The 18310-nt window shown below is 35.4% G+C and overlaps 1 protein-coding gene across 1 annotated transcript in view; it reads left to right on the top strand.

The window, feature by feature from the left end:
• Positions 1–18310, top strand: part of LOC118925491 (parathyroid hormone 2 receptor) — a 91598-nt gene that overhangs the window by 29577 nt on the left and 43711 nt on the right. Inside the window, exons 2-4 of the mRNA XM_057503626.1 lie at positions 7619–7721; positions 16686–16796; positions 16924–17045. Of these exons, the coding sequence (XP_057359609.1) occupies positions 7619–7721; positions 16686–16796; positions 16924–17045 (336 nt within the window). The remainder of the gene's footprint in view (positions 1–7618; positions 7722–16685; positions 16797–16923; positions 17046–18310) is intronic.

Here is an 18310-nt window from a genome sequence, read left to right as displayed (position 1 = left end):
AGGTGAGAATTTAAAATTCTCAGTTCTGACTGGTGTTCTTGTTTTCTGAGAATATAGGAAATCTTTCATATTTATAAAAGCCTGTATGTTAGGGGGAACCAGCTAATGCATATTTCTTTTAACCTCAAATTCTTTGCCAAGTAGTCTTAATATTCTTGAGCTTAATTCAGCTCAGATTAATAGATTATACATATTGTAGTTAATATATGCTTAATTTAAAATTTAGTTGGTCTTTCTCTCTTATGGTTATAGTCATTAAACTAAATAATTTATGGAAAACTCTTTATTACATGAATTAAAAAAACTCCTTATTTTGAGAAAATTGTTGGTTCACATGCAGTATAAGAAATAATACAGTGACACTGTATGCCTTTCACCCAGTACTTTTTTTCCCAATGGTAACATCTTTCATAACTATAGTACATATCCTAAGTCAGAAATTGATATTGCTACAATCCACCTAATGTATTCAGATCTTAGTGGTTTTATATTTACTTGTCTGTTTATTTAATTTTATGCAATTTAATCACATGTGTAGATGCATATGACCACCACTAGTCAAGATACAGATGAGTTTCAACAAGGAATCCCTCCTGCTATCCTGTTGTAGCCAGCCGCTTCCTTCTCTTCCCTTGGCCCCACTCTCACCAATACCTGGCAACTGAACTGTTTTCCATCTTTATAATTGTTCTGTGACTCTTAAAATATTAACTATTCTAATTATGAATACCTACTATAATAAATTTGTGTGGTTAAAGTGAAAGGGAAAGGGTGAATAATAGGTATGAAGGATGATAGTTCTAAATAGCCTAATGCTATTTTAACTATTTATGAGACATACCATAATTAGATACATTTTATTCTTAAACTGTTTTCAATTTGCTTCTCACATGAACAAGGTCATAAGTTTTATAGTTCATAACCAAATGTGTAAAATGGACTGGTCTTCAGATTTAGTTCTGGGTTAAGGTCACTTTATGAAAGGATTAAAAAACTTGAGAAGTACACACTTCTGGTGTGTGTGTGTGTGTGTGTGTGTTATTCTGTGTATTTTATCTATATAGTTTATTTTACTCTGAATTAAAAAAGGACAAATGGAGAAACAATTTCATAGTTGGTGGTTTAATTAAAGGTAGATGGTTCAATAATGTTTTCCAGTTTCAAAGAATATTTTAATAAAATAATCTGTTATTGTAACAGATACCTTTTCTCTGTTCTAACACAATATTGCAGACAATAAATTCTGAATAATTGAAAAGATATTTCATTTGCAAGCTCCCTTCACAATATAAAAAGTTTGGCTACTCTCAAGGGAATCACACTCTTGAGAGTGATGTTATTATGTAGGTAAAATAAAATATTTTAATACATCTGTAAGAACTCTTTTGAGGCCTGTGTGAAAACATGAAGTAGAGAGTTAATAAACCTGATTTATTATTTGGCTCTTCAATACTATACTGTATGAAAAATCTGAATTCCAAGCAAAATTCCTTATTATAGACCAGCTTACCTTCCTCTTGGTCTATGGAAAATAGAATGCCTAACATAAAAGAGAATTCATTTTCCTTAAACATATTCTTTTAATCCTTTCCAAATTAAAGTCAGATTTGATATATGAATATTATAATAACTTTCCAAGTGGGCATTATGTACATCAAAGAAACTTTACTTGATGAAGGAGATATTTTTGAAAAATTATAAAATAATCATATTTAATGATTCTTATTTGCCTTTGTTTTTTAACAGCCACCTTGTAGCAAATCTGCATGTACTAGACTGAGGTAATATTTTAATATGTTGTGGTTTTTCAAATTAGGACACAATTCTTCTGTTAGTAAATTGAACTTACCGAGATAATTGTTGACTTACATGAAGTTGTGAGAAATAATACAGAGAGAACCTGTGTATTTTTTCTGTGCAGTACCCCAGTGGTAACATCTTACAAAACTATAGAACAATATCACGACCAGCATATTGATATTAATACAGTAAGGATGAAGAACATTTCCATCCTCGAGAGGATCTCTTCTGTCGCCGTTTCAGAGCTACACTCACTTCCTTTCTGGTTCTTACTCCTCCTCAGCTGGGGCAACCACTAATCTGTTCTCCATTTCTGTAACTTAATTTGTGCTTTCTCTCCTTATATCATTGCTTGCTAGAAGTTTGCCAATTTTATTGTCATTTCAAAGAACCAGCTCTTTGTTTCATTGATATCATCTATTGTTTTTCTGTTTCAATTTCATTGATTTCTGTTCTAATCTTTATTATGTCATTCCTTCTACTTGCTTTGGTTTTTGTTTGTGTTTCTATTCCTAGGCTCTTGAGTTGGGAGATTATGTTACTGAAATGAGACTTTTCTAATGTAGATAGTTCTATACATTTCTCTCAGCATTGCTTTAGCTGCGTCCTACAAATTTTGATATATTTTATTTATTTTCATTTCCATTCAGGTCAGGGTATTTTTGGACTTCCCTTGGGACTTCTTTTTTGGCCCATGGATTGTTTAGAAGTGGATTATTTAGTTTTCAAGTGTTTGGAGATTTTCCTGTTATCTTTCTGTTATTTATTTACAGTTTCAGCCCACTGTGGTCTTGAGAACATAGTCTGTATGATTTCAGTTCTTTTAAACTTGTTGAGATCTGTTTTATGGCCCAGGATAGTGTGGCTGCATTGGTATATATTCTGTGAGCACTTGGAAAGAAATGTGTATTCTGTGTCATCGAGTGGAAATGTGTATTCTATGTCATTGAGTGAAGTGTCCCATAAATATCTACTAGATCTTCTTGGTCGATGGTGTTGTTGAGTTCTTCTATAGTTTGTTGATTTTCTGTCTGTTTTTTCTATCAGCTGAGGAAGGAGTATTGCAGTTTACAACTATAACTGTGGATTTCTGTATTTCCTCTTTCAGTTCTATCATTTGTTGCCTCTTATATTTTTCTGGGTTTTTTTTTGATGCACACACATTTAGGATAGTTATGTCTTCTTGGTGGAGTGACTCTTTTATCCTTATATAATGGCCCTCTTGATCTCTTATAATTTTGTTTTTTTTCTCTGAAGTCTACTTTGTCTGGTACTAATATAGCTGGGGAAATGGGAGTGTTTCCTTGTTACTGTTTAGTAGAAGTAGGAGTTTAAGTTTCCCAGCCAGCTGCTGTGGACACCAAGGTGGGGAGCTCCTTTTATTGATGTGTGGGGGTGTATGAATTTACTGACACCACAATGGGGTGGCCTCACTGTTACTAGGCTGACTCTCCACTATGTCTTCTCTGATACTATCCCAGAGAGGGAGATGGAGGGGCACCTTGTTACTGCCAGGCAAAGGTGTAATATTGGAATTAGATCAGTGAATAACCCTATAATGGCCTACAATTGTTCAGTTGAAAGGAAGAGTCACATGTCTCTCTCTTTAAATCAAAAGCTAGAAATGATTGAGCTTAGTGAGGGAGTCATATCAAAAGCTGAGATAGACCGGAAGCTTGGCTTCTTGTGCTGAACAGTTAGCGAAGTTGTAAATGTAAAAAAAAAGTGCTCAAAAAAAATTAAAAGTGCGACTCCAGTGAACACATGAATGATAAGGACATGAAACAGCCTTATTGCTGATATGTAGAAAGTTTTAGTGGTCTGGATAGATGATCAAACCAGCGACAACATTCCCTTAAGCCAAAGCCTATCCAGAGCAAGGCTCAAACTCTCTTCAATTCTATGAAGGCTGAGAGAGGTGAGGGACCTGCAGAAGAGAATTTGGAAGCTAGCAGAGGAGGTTAGTTGATGAAGTTTACAGAAAGAAGCCATCCCCAAATAAAAGCACAAGGTGAAGTAGCAAATATTGATGATGAAGCTGCACAAGTTATGCAGAAGATCTAGCTAATATAATTAACACAGGGGACTATGCTAAATAACAGAATTTCAGTGTTGCTGAAACAGCCTTCTATTGGAACAAGGTGGCCCATCTAAGACTTTCATAGAAAAAGTTAATGCCTGCCTTCAATGCTTCAAAGGACAGGCTGATTCTTTTGTTAGTGGTTAATGCAGCTGGTAACTTAAGTTGAAGCCAATGCTCATTTACCATTCTGAAAATCCCAGGGCTCTTATGTATCATGCTAACTCTATTTTTCCTATGCCCTATAAATGGAAAAACAGAGCCTGAATGACAGCATATCTGTTTACAGCATGGTTTACTCAATATTTTAAACCCATTGTTGAGGCCTATTGATCAGAAAAAAAGATCCCTTTCAAAATATTACTGCTCAATGATAATGCATGTGGTCACTCAAGAGCTCCAGTGAGGATGTACAATGAGGTTAATGTTGTTTTCATGCCTGCCAACATAACCATTCTATAGCCCATGGGTCAAGGAGTAATTTCAATCTTCAAGTCTAATTTTTGAAATGTACATTTTTAAAGGATAAAGCTCACATAAATAGTGATCCCTCTCATGGATCTGGGAAAAGTAAATTAAAACTTTCTAGAAAGAATTCACCAGTCTAGATGCCATTAAGAACATTCATGATTAATGGGAAAGGTTAAAATATAAAAATTCACAGGAGTTTGGAAGAGGCTGACTCCAGCTCTAATGGATATCTTTGAGGGGCTCGGGTCTTCATTGGAGGAAGTAACTAGATGAGGTGGAAATAGCAAGAAGACTAGAATTAGAGGTGGAGCCTGAAGGTGTGACTGAATTGCTACAACCTCATGATCAAACCTGAATGGATGGGAAGTTACTTCTTACGGACGAGCAAACAAAGTGGTTTCTTGAGATGGAATCTGCTGGTGAAGATGGTGTGAAGGTTGTTGAAATGACGACAAAGGACTTAGAATATTACATAAACTTAGTTGATGAAGCAGTGGGAGAGTTTGAGAGGGTTGACTCCAATTTTGAAAGAAGTTCTACTGTGGCTAAAATGCTATTAACTAGCATCACATGCTACAGAGAAATGGTTTGTGAAAGGAAGAGTCAGTTGGTGTGGTAAACTTCAGTACTGTTTTATTTTAAGAAATTACTACAGTCACCGTAATCTTCAGCAACTACTACTCTCTGGTCAGCAGCCATCAATCAGCATTGAGGCAAGACCCTCCACCAGCAAAAAGACTATAACTTGTTGAAAGCTCAGATGATGATTAGCATTTTTTAGCAACGTTTCTTAATTAAAGTATGTACATTGTTTTTTCAGACATAATGCTATTGCACACTTCACAGACTACAGTATAGTGCAAACATAACTTTTATATGCACTGGGAAACCAAAAACCTCACTTTATTGTAATATTCACTTTATTGTGATGGTCTGGAACTGAACCCATCATATTGCTGACATATGCCTCTACTTTTGGTAAAATACACGTTATCAAACTAGGGCTTCTTTAGTCCTCAGATATGTGATTGAAATTCAACATTTTATTTCAAATTGTAAATGATCACTTGCCCAAGAAAAGTTACTAACATTTTTTTTTCTAAATGTACCACTTTGTTTTGGATGTGATTGTTTCTTTTGGGGTAATAGGCATTGCATATGAAAATGAATCTTCTGTTTTAAGTACACTATGATTTTAATGTCCCTCTGTGGTAAAGAACACTTGTACCTGTGACAAAGAAGGAAGAAAAAAGCAAAATAAAAGACATTAAATATTTTAAGTTATTCTCACTTAAAATGACTATAGATCAATGTAAAAGAGCATGATTTAACACATTCTAATCACACTTGCTCCTACTTAAACTGGCCACATTTTTTAGAGCAAAATATCGGTAGAAACTGGAGTTTATATGCTGCTTATGCTTCTGAAAAGTCTATTCCAATTAAAAGGCTACATCTGCCAAAAAGAAAACAAAAAAAGAATATGTTCAAGTGTAAGTGACGTAAGGGGTGATTGGAGAGTTCATATTGGATAATTGAAGTCAGGTTTCTCTGAATCAAATTTATAGTTCTGAAACTTGGTCACAATTTACCCAGTGTTTTCTAGGAGTGAAATAAAAGAAAGTAACTAATGAACTGAAAAAAGTCAGACAAAACAAAACACAAAACTCGAATGGTGACTGACTGGTTCTGGAGAGTGAGTGGGAAGAAGCCTATTTTCCTGCTGATGACTCATCTGTTTCCATCTCATTCTCCCTTTCAGGTAAGTGAGATTTTATGGCTCACTTTTAGTGCAGCTGCTTTTAACTCAGAATCCGCATTGTGTTAATCTGATAGCTAAATTGTGAGGTGTATTCCAATCCAAAAAATTAGATTTTGATTACTATGTCCTTTCATAGAAATCATTGAAGAAAATGTGGGCACTGAACTATGAATATTATCCAGAAATCTCTGGATATATATACACCTGACTATTCTCTGAGCTACCCCTTGTATTTATAAATATATTAGAAAATAAAAACTGCTAATTTTCAGAAATGAGATAACTTTTTGGTGCTAAAATTAGTTCTTACGATAGATATTCTTTCATAGTGTCCATTTCAGTTTATTCTGCCATTCTGTCATTTCATGTGCCATTTAAAATCACAATTGTCAGTAATCTCTAGGTGTACTTCTTTGGCCAATAACATAAACATTTTTCTATTTCTACAGTCCATAATATCTTATTGCACAACATAAAAAGGTTTTCCTATTTTCCTTAGTGATTCTAGAGAATAAATGTATCTGTAGACTGAAATTAAAGACTTTAGATTTGCAAAAGGTTGTATCATTGGGAGTTTGTCACTTAGGTAATCGACAGGTTATATCATCTCATTTGATTTAAGAACCTCTGAGTCCCTAACAGAAAGCAGAAATGTAAAGCTTTGCACCTAAACAATACTTAATATTTTCTTTCTAGAAAAGGGATTACCACCTGCAGAAAATTGTGGTGGTTTAAAAATATATTTTAAAAATTTGTGATACCTCGCTTTAAGTGGTAGAGATTAATTCCTCTCTGCTTGAGTGAGATTTGGTGAGTTGCTTTTAACAAATACAGTATGATGAGGCTGAACATGAGTGGCAGCAGAGACTAGATTGTAAAAGACATTGTGGCTTTCTCCTTGCTTTCTCTCCGGAATCACTCAGTCTGGGAATCCAGTTGTCATGTTGTAAAGACATTCAAGCACCCACATGGAGATAACCATGTGGTGCGGAACTGAACTGAGGCTTTCTCTCATCAGTCACTGTGGAGCTGAAGGCCGCCTGCAGACAGCCATTGAGTGGGTCATCTTGGAAATGGATCCTTTAGTCCCACTCAAGTCTCTAGGCGACAGTATCTAGTCCATTTCTCCTCTTATGTGCCATAACTAACATAATGCAAGAGAATTAATAAAATATTGGGTCTTCATAACATTCCAGGAAATTTTCAATCTGCTTATTATTTTTTCTAACTAAAATATAATAATATAATTACCTAACTGTATTATAATTTTCGGTATGGGTTTTTTTTTACTTTAGGCTAAGAAGGTAAAAGTATGATTATTCTAAATCTTATACATTGATGGACTTTGAATTTTGACTCAGGTAAAGGACTACTACATATAGCTTGATATCAAAACTTTAATTTTCGATTATATTAGAAGGTAAAATAATGAAAGATTGTACCGTGGCTTAAAAAAAAGGTGATGAATATGTTTTTCTCTCTTTGTATTTTGTTCACCTCTACAGCTGGATTCTGATGGTACCATTACTGTAGAGGAGCAGATTGTCCTTGTGCTGGAAGCTAAAGTACAGTGTGAACTCAACATCACAGCTCAGCTCCAGGAAGGAGGTAAAGTTGCTAATGTCCCCTGTGCGCCCACCTGAGTCTTCACAGAGATTGCCAATTACCCTCCTTAGTTAGCGTTAGGGAGTTCCTCTTCAGTCATTCCATGTTTCCATGTGGAGGGAATAATAAAGAGCAGAGTAACGCTCTTTTCATCTCTTTAGCCGAAAAGCTCTTCCCTCTCTATGGAAGGAGTGATTTGTCTGATTTGTTTGGGACTAGCAGCTGGGCGTGTGCACATCAGCCTCTTCCTCAGGCGCCTCCCTGGGATCTGTCTGCCTGCAGAGAGCGTGCATGCTGGTTTGCCCTTGACTGCAGTGAGCTTGGAGGGGCAAGCTCTGCACCTGTGGCTACTGGCTGCTGTTTGGGGTAGTATGTAAAATCAGGAGAGCAGACAAGCCAATTTTCATGCACCTACTGTTCTCCAAAAAACTTTCTTCTTAATAAAATGATCATTTTATCTCTGTCTGCTCCACTCCTTATGTAACTTCTCAATTAGTTCCAGATTCAAGTAAGAAACTACAAAAATGAAACCACAAAACTCCAGGTGAGCTTGTGGCAGTGTTGGTGCTTGTGGGTGCGGGTGCCTCTACCGTTGCAGCTGCTCGGGGACCTGTGGCTTATGCTCCCTGGGACCTGGTGGTCACTCAGAGTTCTCATTGGGGTCTTTGGGTGAAGATATTTATTGGCCTGCTTTAGAGTAGTGGGAAAGTTATAGTGTTTTATATGGGAAAATGCTTCGCTTTGATAGTTGAATATATTCAAGGAAAATTTACTTTAAAAGGGAGGTGCTATTTACCGAGCCCCCTAAAATCCCAACAAACTGAATGTCAGACAGATAAGGTCCTTAAAGCTGTTCTTCATAACCAAATATGTAGTTTGATATCTGCTTCATTCTAGTCTTTAAATATAAAAAAAATTATGATTAATTTCTCAATTGGTATGATCAGAGAATGTTGTCTGCATGATACTGATTTTTAAAAATATGTTGAGACTTAATGTCTTATATTGTGGACAGTTTTGATAAATGTTCCATGTAGTCTTCAAAGGAATATGTGTTCTCCAGTTTCTGAGTAGAGTGTATTATAGTGTCCACTGGGTTGAGCTTATTGGTTATATGGTTCATGTATTCTGTATTCATAATGATTTTTCATCTGCACTTGACCTATTATTTACTGAGATATATATTTTAAAATCTCTAAGTACGATGGTGGATTTTTTGGTTCATATATTTTAAAAATATGCTATTGGGATATACAAGTTTAGAAACGTTCTGTTTCCTGGTAAATTAAACCTTTTATTCATATGAAGCAGCCCTCCATACCTCTAGTTTATATTGCTTTAAATAGTAAATAATATACAATATAAAATTATTATGTTAAAAGTAACAATATTTAATAAATTGGTTTCTTACTTGGTATTTGCCTTGCATATCTTTTCTAATCCTTTAAGAATTTTAGTTGTGGTAAAATACACATAACAAAATACATAAAACATAACATAAAATTTACCATTCTTAAACATTTTTAAGTGTACACTTCAGTAGCATTAAGTGTATTCACGTTGTTGTGCAACCAATCATGAGAAATTTTTCATCATATAAAATTGACCCTCCAAATCCATTCAACAACAACTCTCTCTCTTTTCCCATTTGTTTATTAAACTTTTCTGTATACTTTTGTTTTGGGAGTGTCTTTTGTAAAACAAGACACAGGTGGACTTTTTTCTTGTTATCTATTCTGATAGTCTTTGTCTCTTAACTAAAGAGTTTAGCCATTTATGTTGATTTTAATTTTTAGCATACAGTACTTGAATTTAATTCTACCATCTTATTTGGGCTTTTCATTTCACTAGCTCTTCCTATGTGTCCCTTCCACTTCCCACCTGCACCTTCTTTTGGCTTCTTTTGGATTGATTGGGACTTTTTTCCTTATTTCATTGTCTCTTCCCCTACTATTTTAGAAGATATATATTGAATTTAGTGATTTACCTAGAAATTATTTTCATATAATTTAATTTAATAAAGGTTAAAGTTAATGACTTCCCCCTCCCAAGTAATATAAGAAGTTCAAAATATTTAATTACTTCCAAATTTTGTTATTGTCATAGAATTTTACTTTTATACAGTTTTAATATGTTATTATAGTTTTTCTTCTTCTTGAAATATGCCTGTTTTAGAACTTCTTTATGTTAGAATCTGCTTATAGTGAACAATCAATTTTTGTTTATCTGGAAAGGTATTTATTTCAGTCCCTATCTCCCAAGACTCTTTTGGATTTATGGTCCTTGGTTGATAATTACTTACTTTTAGCTCCTGAATATTATTTCATCTTTTCTCTCTAGCTTATATTATTTTTGACAAATCAGTTCTTAGTGTTTGTTGATGATTAGTTTTTTTCTCCTCTGGCTCCTTTTAAGAGCTTTTCTTTGACTTTGACATTCTGCAGTTTCATTCTGTATCCAGGTATGGATTCATTTGATCTCTAGAGTCTGATAATGATTCGCTGTTTTATTTTTGAATATTTTCTCTCTCCCATTCTTTTATTCTGTCCTTCTGGAACTTTAATAAAGTAGGCAAGTTTTCACTGTATACTTTGTATCTTTATGTCATATATTTTCCTTTTCTTTCTATATCGACTGCTGTTTTGGTAATTTCTTCAAATATATTTTCCCATTTGACACCTTATTGTTCAGCTTTGTCTAATGGCAGTTTAATCCATCCACTCAGTTAATTCTGATAGTCTTATTATATTATTTTCACTTTGGAATCTTTATATTTAATTTTGATAGTCTTTTGTATCTTCAATATCGTTTTAATCTCTTCTCTTTTTTTCCCTAAACATATTTTATATTCTGCATTTGATAATTATAATATCCACAGACTTTGCTTGTCAGTGCTGACTACTGCACATGGTGGCTTATTTCCTTCTATGTCTAATGATTCATGGCAAAGAACTCATGAGGTCTTCATTTGAATTGCCTTCCTCCAGAAAAAAATTATTTTTGCTTCTACAAGGTACCTAGAGGAACTATTGATCTAAGTCCACTTTAAACTAAGTTTAGAGCTCACATAAATGTGGGCTTGTGGTTAGAATATCAGAGAAGTTTTTTTTTTCTCCATTGTTTCCTATTACAACTGTAAATGGAGCCAATGGTGAAATGAGCCAATCATAGTTTTGTTTCTTGTTCACTCACTAAGGGAGTCTTTTTTAGGGGGCATTCTAACCTTTTACAGGAGTTTTCAGTCCAATTTTAAAACTTCATCAGGAGACACTCATCTTTTGTCACCTGAACACAGTCAAAATCCAAACTCCAAGCCAGCAGGTGAATAGAGGCCTCCAGGGTAAACCCCAAATGCAGTGTCCACTGGCCCTCTGGAATAATTTCCAGTCCTTTGGTTTATAGACAGCTAAGCCATGCTTTAAGAAAGAAGGATTTTATATTAATCCAGCCTTTGTAGACATTGTGTATTAGGAAGGACTTCTCTAAATGGCTAGATTTATAGTGTCAGAAAAGGGAACCATTCATGCTACCTCTGTAGAACACTGACTTGAAATTTCAAACACGCAGGTCTCCTAATAAGGAATAACATCACCATTTTGAGGTGGAAGATATCTTAGAGGTTACCTAGGCCAACATGATCATCTTCAGCATTGTTTTAACAGTTCAAAAATATATTATATGCCCACCGTGGGTTGCTTCAATAGTAAGCACCGGAGAAAACGAATCAGGTTCCGTCTTCGCTCCAGGAGATGACCTGGTATGGGAGGTGCGCACCTGTCAGTATGTGTGTCAGTTCAGCAGCAGAGGTATCACAACTATCGAACCATTGCAAGAGCATCTTAATTCATCAGGGCGGGATTAGAGGAGGCTTTCTGGAAGAAAAATCATTACATCTTAAAATAAAGGAGCAGTATTGGTTATGTAACTGTATCTCTATTATGTTAATGTGTGTGCGCAATTTAATTAGTAGTTTAAAACCTATACATGCTGAAGTTACTCTACAAGAAGATATGTCAAAGAAATAATCAATCTTCCCAGGTTTTCTGCCGCCTGCTACTTCTATAGCTTTTCTTCTTCCTTCCTAATTACAACCCTTAAATAGAATTCGTGCCTCATATCAAATTTACCGAGTATCATAATTCTTCCAAGTGGTAAAGATACCTCAAGACAAATGCTGGGCATAGAAGCTACAGGGCATAAATATGCAAAGAAGTAAAAAGCTAACCTTTTCAAACAATAAGGCTTCTCTCTCACTTACCAACTTTACATTTCCCTGTATGGCCCCGGAAGATGACTGGTTAGCCAGAGACGGGTAAGATTCCTCAAGGGAGGAACAACCTAAGACAGGCACAGTCGCAGGGGGGCCATCAGGTGAGAAATTGGAGATCAACAGAGGTGAGGCTTAGAACCTCACCCCCCCTGTTCTGAGAGAAATCTTCTGCATACGTGGATGTTTTATTGCCCTTGTCTAGCTTGGATTAACACATAGTCTACAGGCACACACCTGATCATCTACATTTGCTCTCTTACAACACTAAACTATGTTTTCTACCTTTATCTTGTATCTACCTACCACTTCAGCATTTTATTAAAAATAATAATAATAAAGAGAGAAATGTGGTATCAACATATAAATCAAGTATAAAACTCAAATGAGTATTCATATTTGAACTGACTATTTATAGTTCATAATGCATGAGCAAAACCAAAAGTTTCTGTGATGACTGCCCTTGTACTTTTCACCATGTAACTTATTCACTATGTAAGAATTTGTTCTCCATGTAAGAACTTGTTTGTTATGCTTCAGAAGATTGGAGACTGACGAAAATTAGGCTTGGGGTGGATTAATGATTGTGCATTGAGCATTGACTCCCCTATACAGAATTTTATTGTTGTTAACAACCATTTGATCAATAAATATGAGAGATGCCCTCACAACAACAACAACAACAAAAAAAGTTCACACTTCCAATTGTAAAATAAATGAGTAACTGGGATGTGATGTATAGCATAAGGAATATAGTCAAAATTTTGTAACAACTTGGTATGGTGATAGCTGGTACCTAGAATTATCATGTATATAAATGTTGAATCACTGTGTTGTACACCTGAAACTAATGTAATGTAATGCTGTGTGTCAACTACCCTTCAATAAAAAATAATTTTCTACAAAAAAAATAAATAAATAAAGGAGCAGTAATTAGATATGTACAAGAGGAAGTAAAAAGACACTCCTGGGAGAGGGAATAGGATGGGCAAAGGCAAGGAAGTCTGAATTAGTCATGTGCCACATGAGTTATACATAAAAAGAGTAAAAGATCTGGGTGGAAACTTAGGTAGCATCCAAATCTGAGAAGGTGTGAATCATGTGAAACATGTAGATGAACAGATATTAGAAGAGGAAAGATACTTTCTTTGAGATCTTTCTCCATACAAATAGGATAGAATTAAATCTGGTTAAACTTTGGTTTACCTTTCAGTAAAAATGCCTAATAATATATAAACTGACTCAGAGTTCTTCACTTTATGTGTCAAAAACTAGAAGGACATTTCAAATTCACTAGCTAATTTAAAATTTTTCATTTTTAAACTTCTCCTAAAATTAAGATATTTAGGAGTAAGCTCTTATGTTGTCTGCAAATTACATTAAAATAACAGCAAAAAGTAAACCAGATGAAATAAATATTAACTAGTAAAATATAATGAAATATTAACTAGTGTCAATTCTAGATGACTGATATATCATAGCCTCTGTTTTATTTATGAAAAATAATTTATAATAAAAAGAAAATAAAAAATTTCCTCCAGTCTATGAAAGAAAGAAAAGGCAGTATAAATGCAAATGCCAAGTTATAGAACTATTCAAGTATTTAAAAACAAAAACCAAAATATTACTGTTCCCAGTTCTACTTCACAAATGTATGGTTGCATTGTGTTATGGGTAACTGTAGATCTGAAAAGAGACAAAGATTCTTCAAATTTTACATTGTTCTGTGTAAATACCATGGTTTGACTAATGAAAGCAATTAATTAGTTTCTTGCTAAATAATGAAAGTATTTGCTCACATGTGATGTGAAATGATGATCAAAGTGTAGATGTTAATTAAGATCTGTTTATTGTCTGTGTGAGGTCATGGCTTCCCCAGTCTTTTCAAGTTTTTGTGAATATTAACCACTGCCTAAGTCAAAGAGCCACTAGAGAGATGAACATGATGTAAAGAGACATTTTGGATATTGGTTTTCTCAAATTTGGGGTGTGTCTGTGGTGTGTATGTGTGTGAGGTGGTATCTCGTAGGGAGCTAGAAAACTGTGCCCTTTAGAGTGTGAGGAAATAGCAGATTGTTTCCCACAGCAGTTTAAAAACTGCATAGTTATACAAGAAACTGGTCATTGGATTTTGACTTGTGTGAAGACCTTATTCCATTATGTGACTAACTGGCCAGGAAATCTAATATGACATTGCAGCATACATTTTCAAGGGGCAGTTATTTACAAGAAAACAGGAATGCATGTCCAGGTCCAACTTATTAGATTGCAAAGTAGATTTCTGGTAAAGGATTGGACAGTCTAAATAAATAAGGAAGCATGCCTTAATAACGATGGAGTTAATGGATGGAAAACCATATGGAATGCTCTAAGATACAGAAGAGTGTCTAGGGCAAGATTAATGGGAGAGATTGATTCATTGTATTCAGTTCAAACAAGGAGGACAAACAAAAAGCAGGTAATGGTGGAAAGAAGCAGATGAAACTGTGCATCAAAAGCAGGAGCCAACCTGATGAGTTCACAGCATGCCTGGTAAAGTTCAGGCTTTTATTATGTGAGCAAAGTGAGACTGTTTCCAAGAAAATGTCCTCTTTTGTAAGAATAAGTGTGGGTGACAGAAGACATTTTCTTTTTCTTATGTGTCAACAAATCCACAAAGCAAATCAAATATTTCTTTCCACGTGATATGGTGGACACTGAAATTAATTTCAGGTTTATGCTGAATTCTTTTCTGTAGAGATCGGTGTTTGCATGAGGTTCTATTATGCTGATGACTCAAAACTGAAAAACAACTTGACATCATGAATATTAGCTAGAATAAAAATTTTCATCTATGATTAGTGTATTTGGTAAATAAAAACTTGAGAAAGCTATACTGGATAGTAGTGGTAGCAGAGCAGTGGCTCTCCAAAGATGTCCACCGTGTTGTGCCTGCGTATGTTGTGTTATGTGGCAAAGGGGCACTACAGATGGAGTTACGGTTACAGGCCTTAAAATAGGAAGATTATCCTGGATTATCTGGATGGGCCCAGTGTCATCACATGGGCCCTTAAAGGTGGAAAAGAAAGGTGGAGGAGTCAGTCAGAGAAAAGGAGAGTGGAAGAGAACCTTGACATGGGAGAAGGACTCGACCTGCCTTACTGTCTTTGAAGATGGAGGAAGGGTGCCATGAACCAAAGAATGCAAGTGGCTTCTAGAAGTTGGGAACATCCCTCAGCTGGTGGCCAGAGGGAAACAGGGATCTCAGTCCTACAGCTGCAAGGAACTGAATTCTGCCAACAACTGGAATGCGTATGGAAGTGGATTCTCTCCCAGAGCCTCCAGAAGGGGATGCAGCCCTGCCCAGCCCTTTATTTTGGCCTTGTGAGTCTGAAAGCAGAGATCCCGCTAGGCTCACTGGACTTCTGACTTACAGAAACAAGTGAGATAATAAATTTGGGATCTTTGAAGCTGCTTTGTTTGTGGTAATCTATTATGGTAGCAATAGAAAAATGAATACAGAACTCCTTAAAAGTAGTGTGTCTGGGGAAGCTGGGGTATGACATGGTGGATATGCTCTTCTTGAAAGTTCACCACACAGCTAACTGGGAGGGGTCCTGAAGAACACAGTGTCGACACTGACTGAGGACTTGTTAAGCCCAGACCAGTGCTGGGTGGCCAACACAGGAAATAGAACAGGCAAAATTCCCTGCCCTCAGGGTCCTTAAACCCTGTGGTTTAAGAAAACTAATAAAATAACACTTAGTGTTTGGAAAGTGATAAGAGCTCAGGTGAAAAATGCATCAGGAAAAGGGATAGGAGTGTTTGGGGATGCAATTTTAAATGGATAATTGTACTCAGAAGTTGACATTTGAATAAAAATCTGTAGGAGATCAGGGTCTAAGCCTTAAGGCTATCAGGGGAAAGGCACTTATTCAAGGGAGAGCAAAGAGGACCTTAGGGACCTTAGCAGGAGCCGAGGTCAAACAGAGAAGCTGCAGGGAGAGCAGGTCCTGGAGGGTCTTCAGACACTGTGAAGACTTGGCCTTTGTGCAGAGTGAGATGGGAAGCCTTTGGAGGATCTGGGGCTATTCCTGCAAATAGGAAGACCCCTTGGAGGCTCTCGAAGTAATTCACGCTGGAGATACAGCTTGGACCGTGGGTGTGGCAGTGGGGGTTATGAGAAGTGATCGATAGGGCTCTGGGTGCATCTTGAGGAGATCCGGAGAGCTTAGGAGATTTTCATTTGAGATGAGTGTTAGACTCAAAGAAATTTCTGGTAAAAAGGCGAACCTGAGACTTTGAGTTTTCCTGTGAAGTTCAATCTGTTTTATGTGTTATACTTTTTAACAGCAATTTAAAAAAATTGAGGATTAAAAAATGTAGTTACAATGATGATAGAAGAATTTCACTGCAGAAGTTGTTCACGATGAATTCCAATGGTTTTTTATATATTAATTGCTATAACTCATCTATGTTGAATCACTGAAACATTTTTAATTTATGTAGATCAAATATTTTTATTAATGGGTGTTTGATGACATAAGATGGATGAATTTTGGAACATTTATGTCATATCTACCCCATACTGTTTCCAAAACTACCAGTTTGCATTACATTTTGCCACAGGCAGGAACTTGAAATTTTGTATTTTGAATGTATTTACTCTCTGGTTCTAACTGCATTTTTGTTTATTTGATTCTTAATTTTTTTCTCATCAGAAGGAAATTGTTTGCCAGAATGGGATGGGCTCATCTGTTGGCCCAGAGGAAGAGCAGGGAAAACATTAGCTGTCCCATGCCCTCCTTATATTTATGATTTTAATCATAAAGGTATTGAATTCTTTTGAAGTTTTTCTGAAATTGATTAATTTGGAATATAAATTTACTTTTTTTGGGGGGGTAATGGGCTCTCTAAGGGAACTGAGCAATCTCAGGGTTTTTCTTTATGTCTTTATAGGAGTTGCTTTCCGACATTGTAACCACAATGGAACATGGGATTTTATGTACAGTTCAAATAAAACATGGGTTAATTATTCAGATTGCCTTCGCTTTCTGCAGCCAGATCTCAGCACAGGAAAGGTAATGGTAGTTTTGTATTTGTGAACCCCTAAGAGAAAGCAGAATAATGTTTTTATGTAATTCTTCATTGTCAACCACTATACTTAACAACTCTTTTATTCTATGACATAAGAGCATAAAAGATAAAAGCAAGTTTGGAATATTTTCAGGTATTTGGTTAAGGAAAGGTCTAGGACCTGAAACATTCTGATATTTTGTTTAGGTTAGAGTTACCTGGCTGAGATATACTTACATACTTGTAAGCATATATTGTATTATGCTATATTATGTATAAAAATCCATATAAGTAGTTAGTAACATGATTCATGATTTCTCCTTGGTTACTTATGAATGGCTATATCTCATCTCACTCTATATTCCTGGAGGAGCTGTGTATTTTAGAGATGTATTTTGCTTCATAAGATTTGCCAGTAGATGATTTCATTAGTATATACAGTGTGTGTATGTGTGTGTGTGTGTGTGTGTGTGTATTAGAGTTGTAGAATTAAAGAGGAGCAAGGGGTATATTATAGGTGTTCCAGCATGATACCTTAATTTTACACATGAGTCAACCCAGAACGGAACTAGAGATTAAGTGTTGTTCAAAGTGACCCAGCCCACGGTTGTCAGGGCCTGAAGCAGAGCCCTCATCTCCAAATTCCTCTTCAGTGCTGTTTTTAGTATAGTAATCACACACAGATTTAAAAAAACCCATCTAGATAGTTACTTTTAGGTCGTATGTGGTGGCTTAAAAGTCATGCTTAAATTTATATTACTCAGACCTTGTAAGATGCATGGTGCTATCTGTATATGATGCTAGGAGTGAATGTGATAAATTGATGTATAAGTAGTTTTTACCAGGACCCTGAGAACAATAAATCATACATATGCTCTCCTCAAATTATACATTTTCCTTTATGCATGATGATTTTTTTTCAGCACAGAATGCAGAGCAGTAGCTGAAGTGGTACATGGAAGATTTCTGTATTTGCTTTGCATTAATAGTCAGAACTTCCTTTTTTAACATTCCTTTTTTCTAACACAAAGCACTGCCACCTTAATGAGCTCTTCAGTACATTTCTGAAAGACCTTCAGTTTTTCATTTCATTCTTGACAACTTCTTAGATAAAATTCATCAATGTAAGATTATGTACTACATTGGAACTAAATTCAACAGTGAGTTAATATAAAATTATATAGTTCATATAAAATAATTTTGATTTATTTGCCCAAAATCAATATTCATAATACTTAGTGTACTCTTTGATACATTTATTTGTGTATTA

The sequence above is a fragment of the Manis pentadactyla genome, chromosome 6 (assembly GCF_030020395.1).
Source record: "Manis pentadactyla isolate mManPen7 chromosome 6, mManPen7.hap1, whole genome shotgun sequence".
NCBI classification, from domain to species: Eukaryota; Metazoa; Chordata; class Mammalia; order Pholidota; family Manidae; genus Manis; species Manis pentadactyla.
Note: the sequence above shows the minus strand (reverse complement) of the source record. Positions and strands in the feature narration are given on the sequence as shown.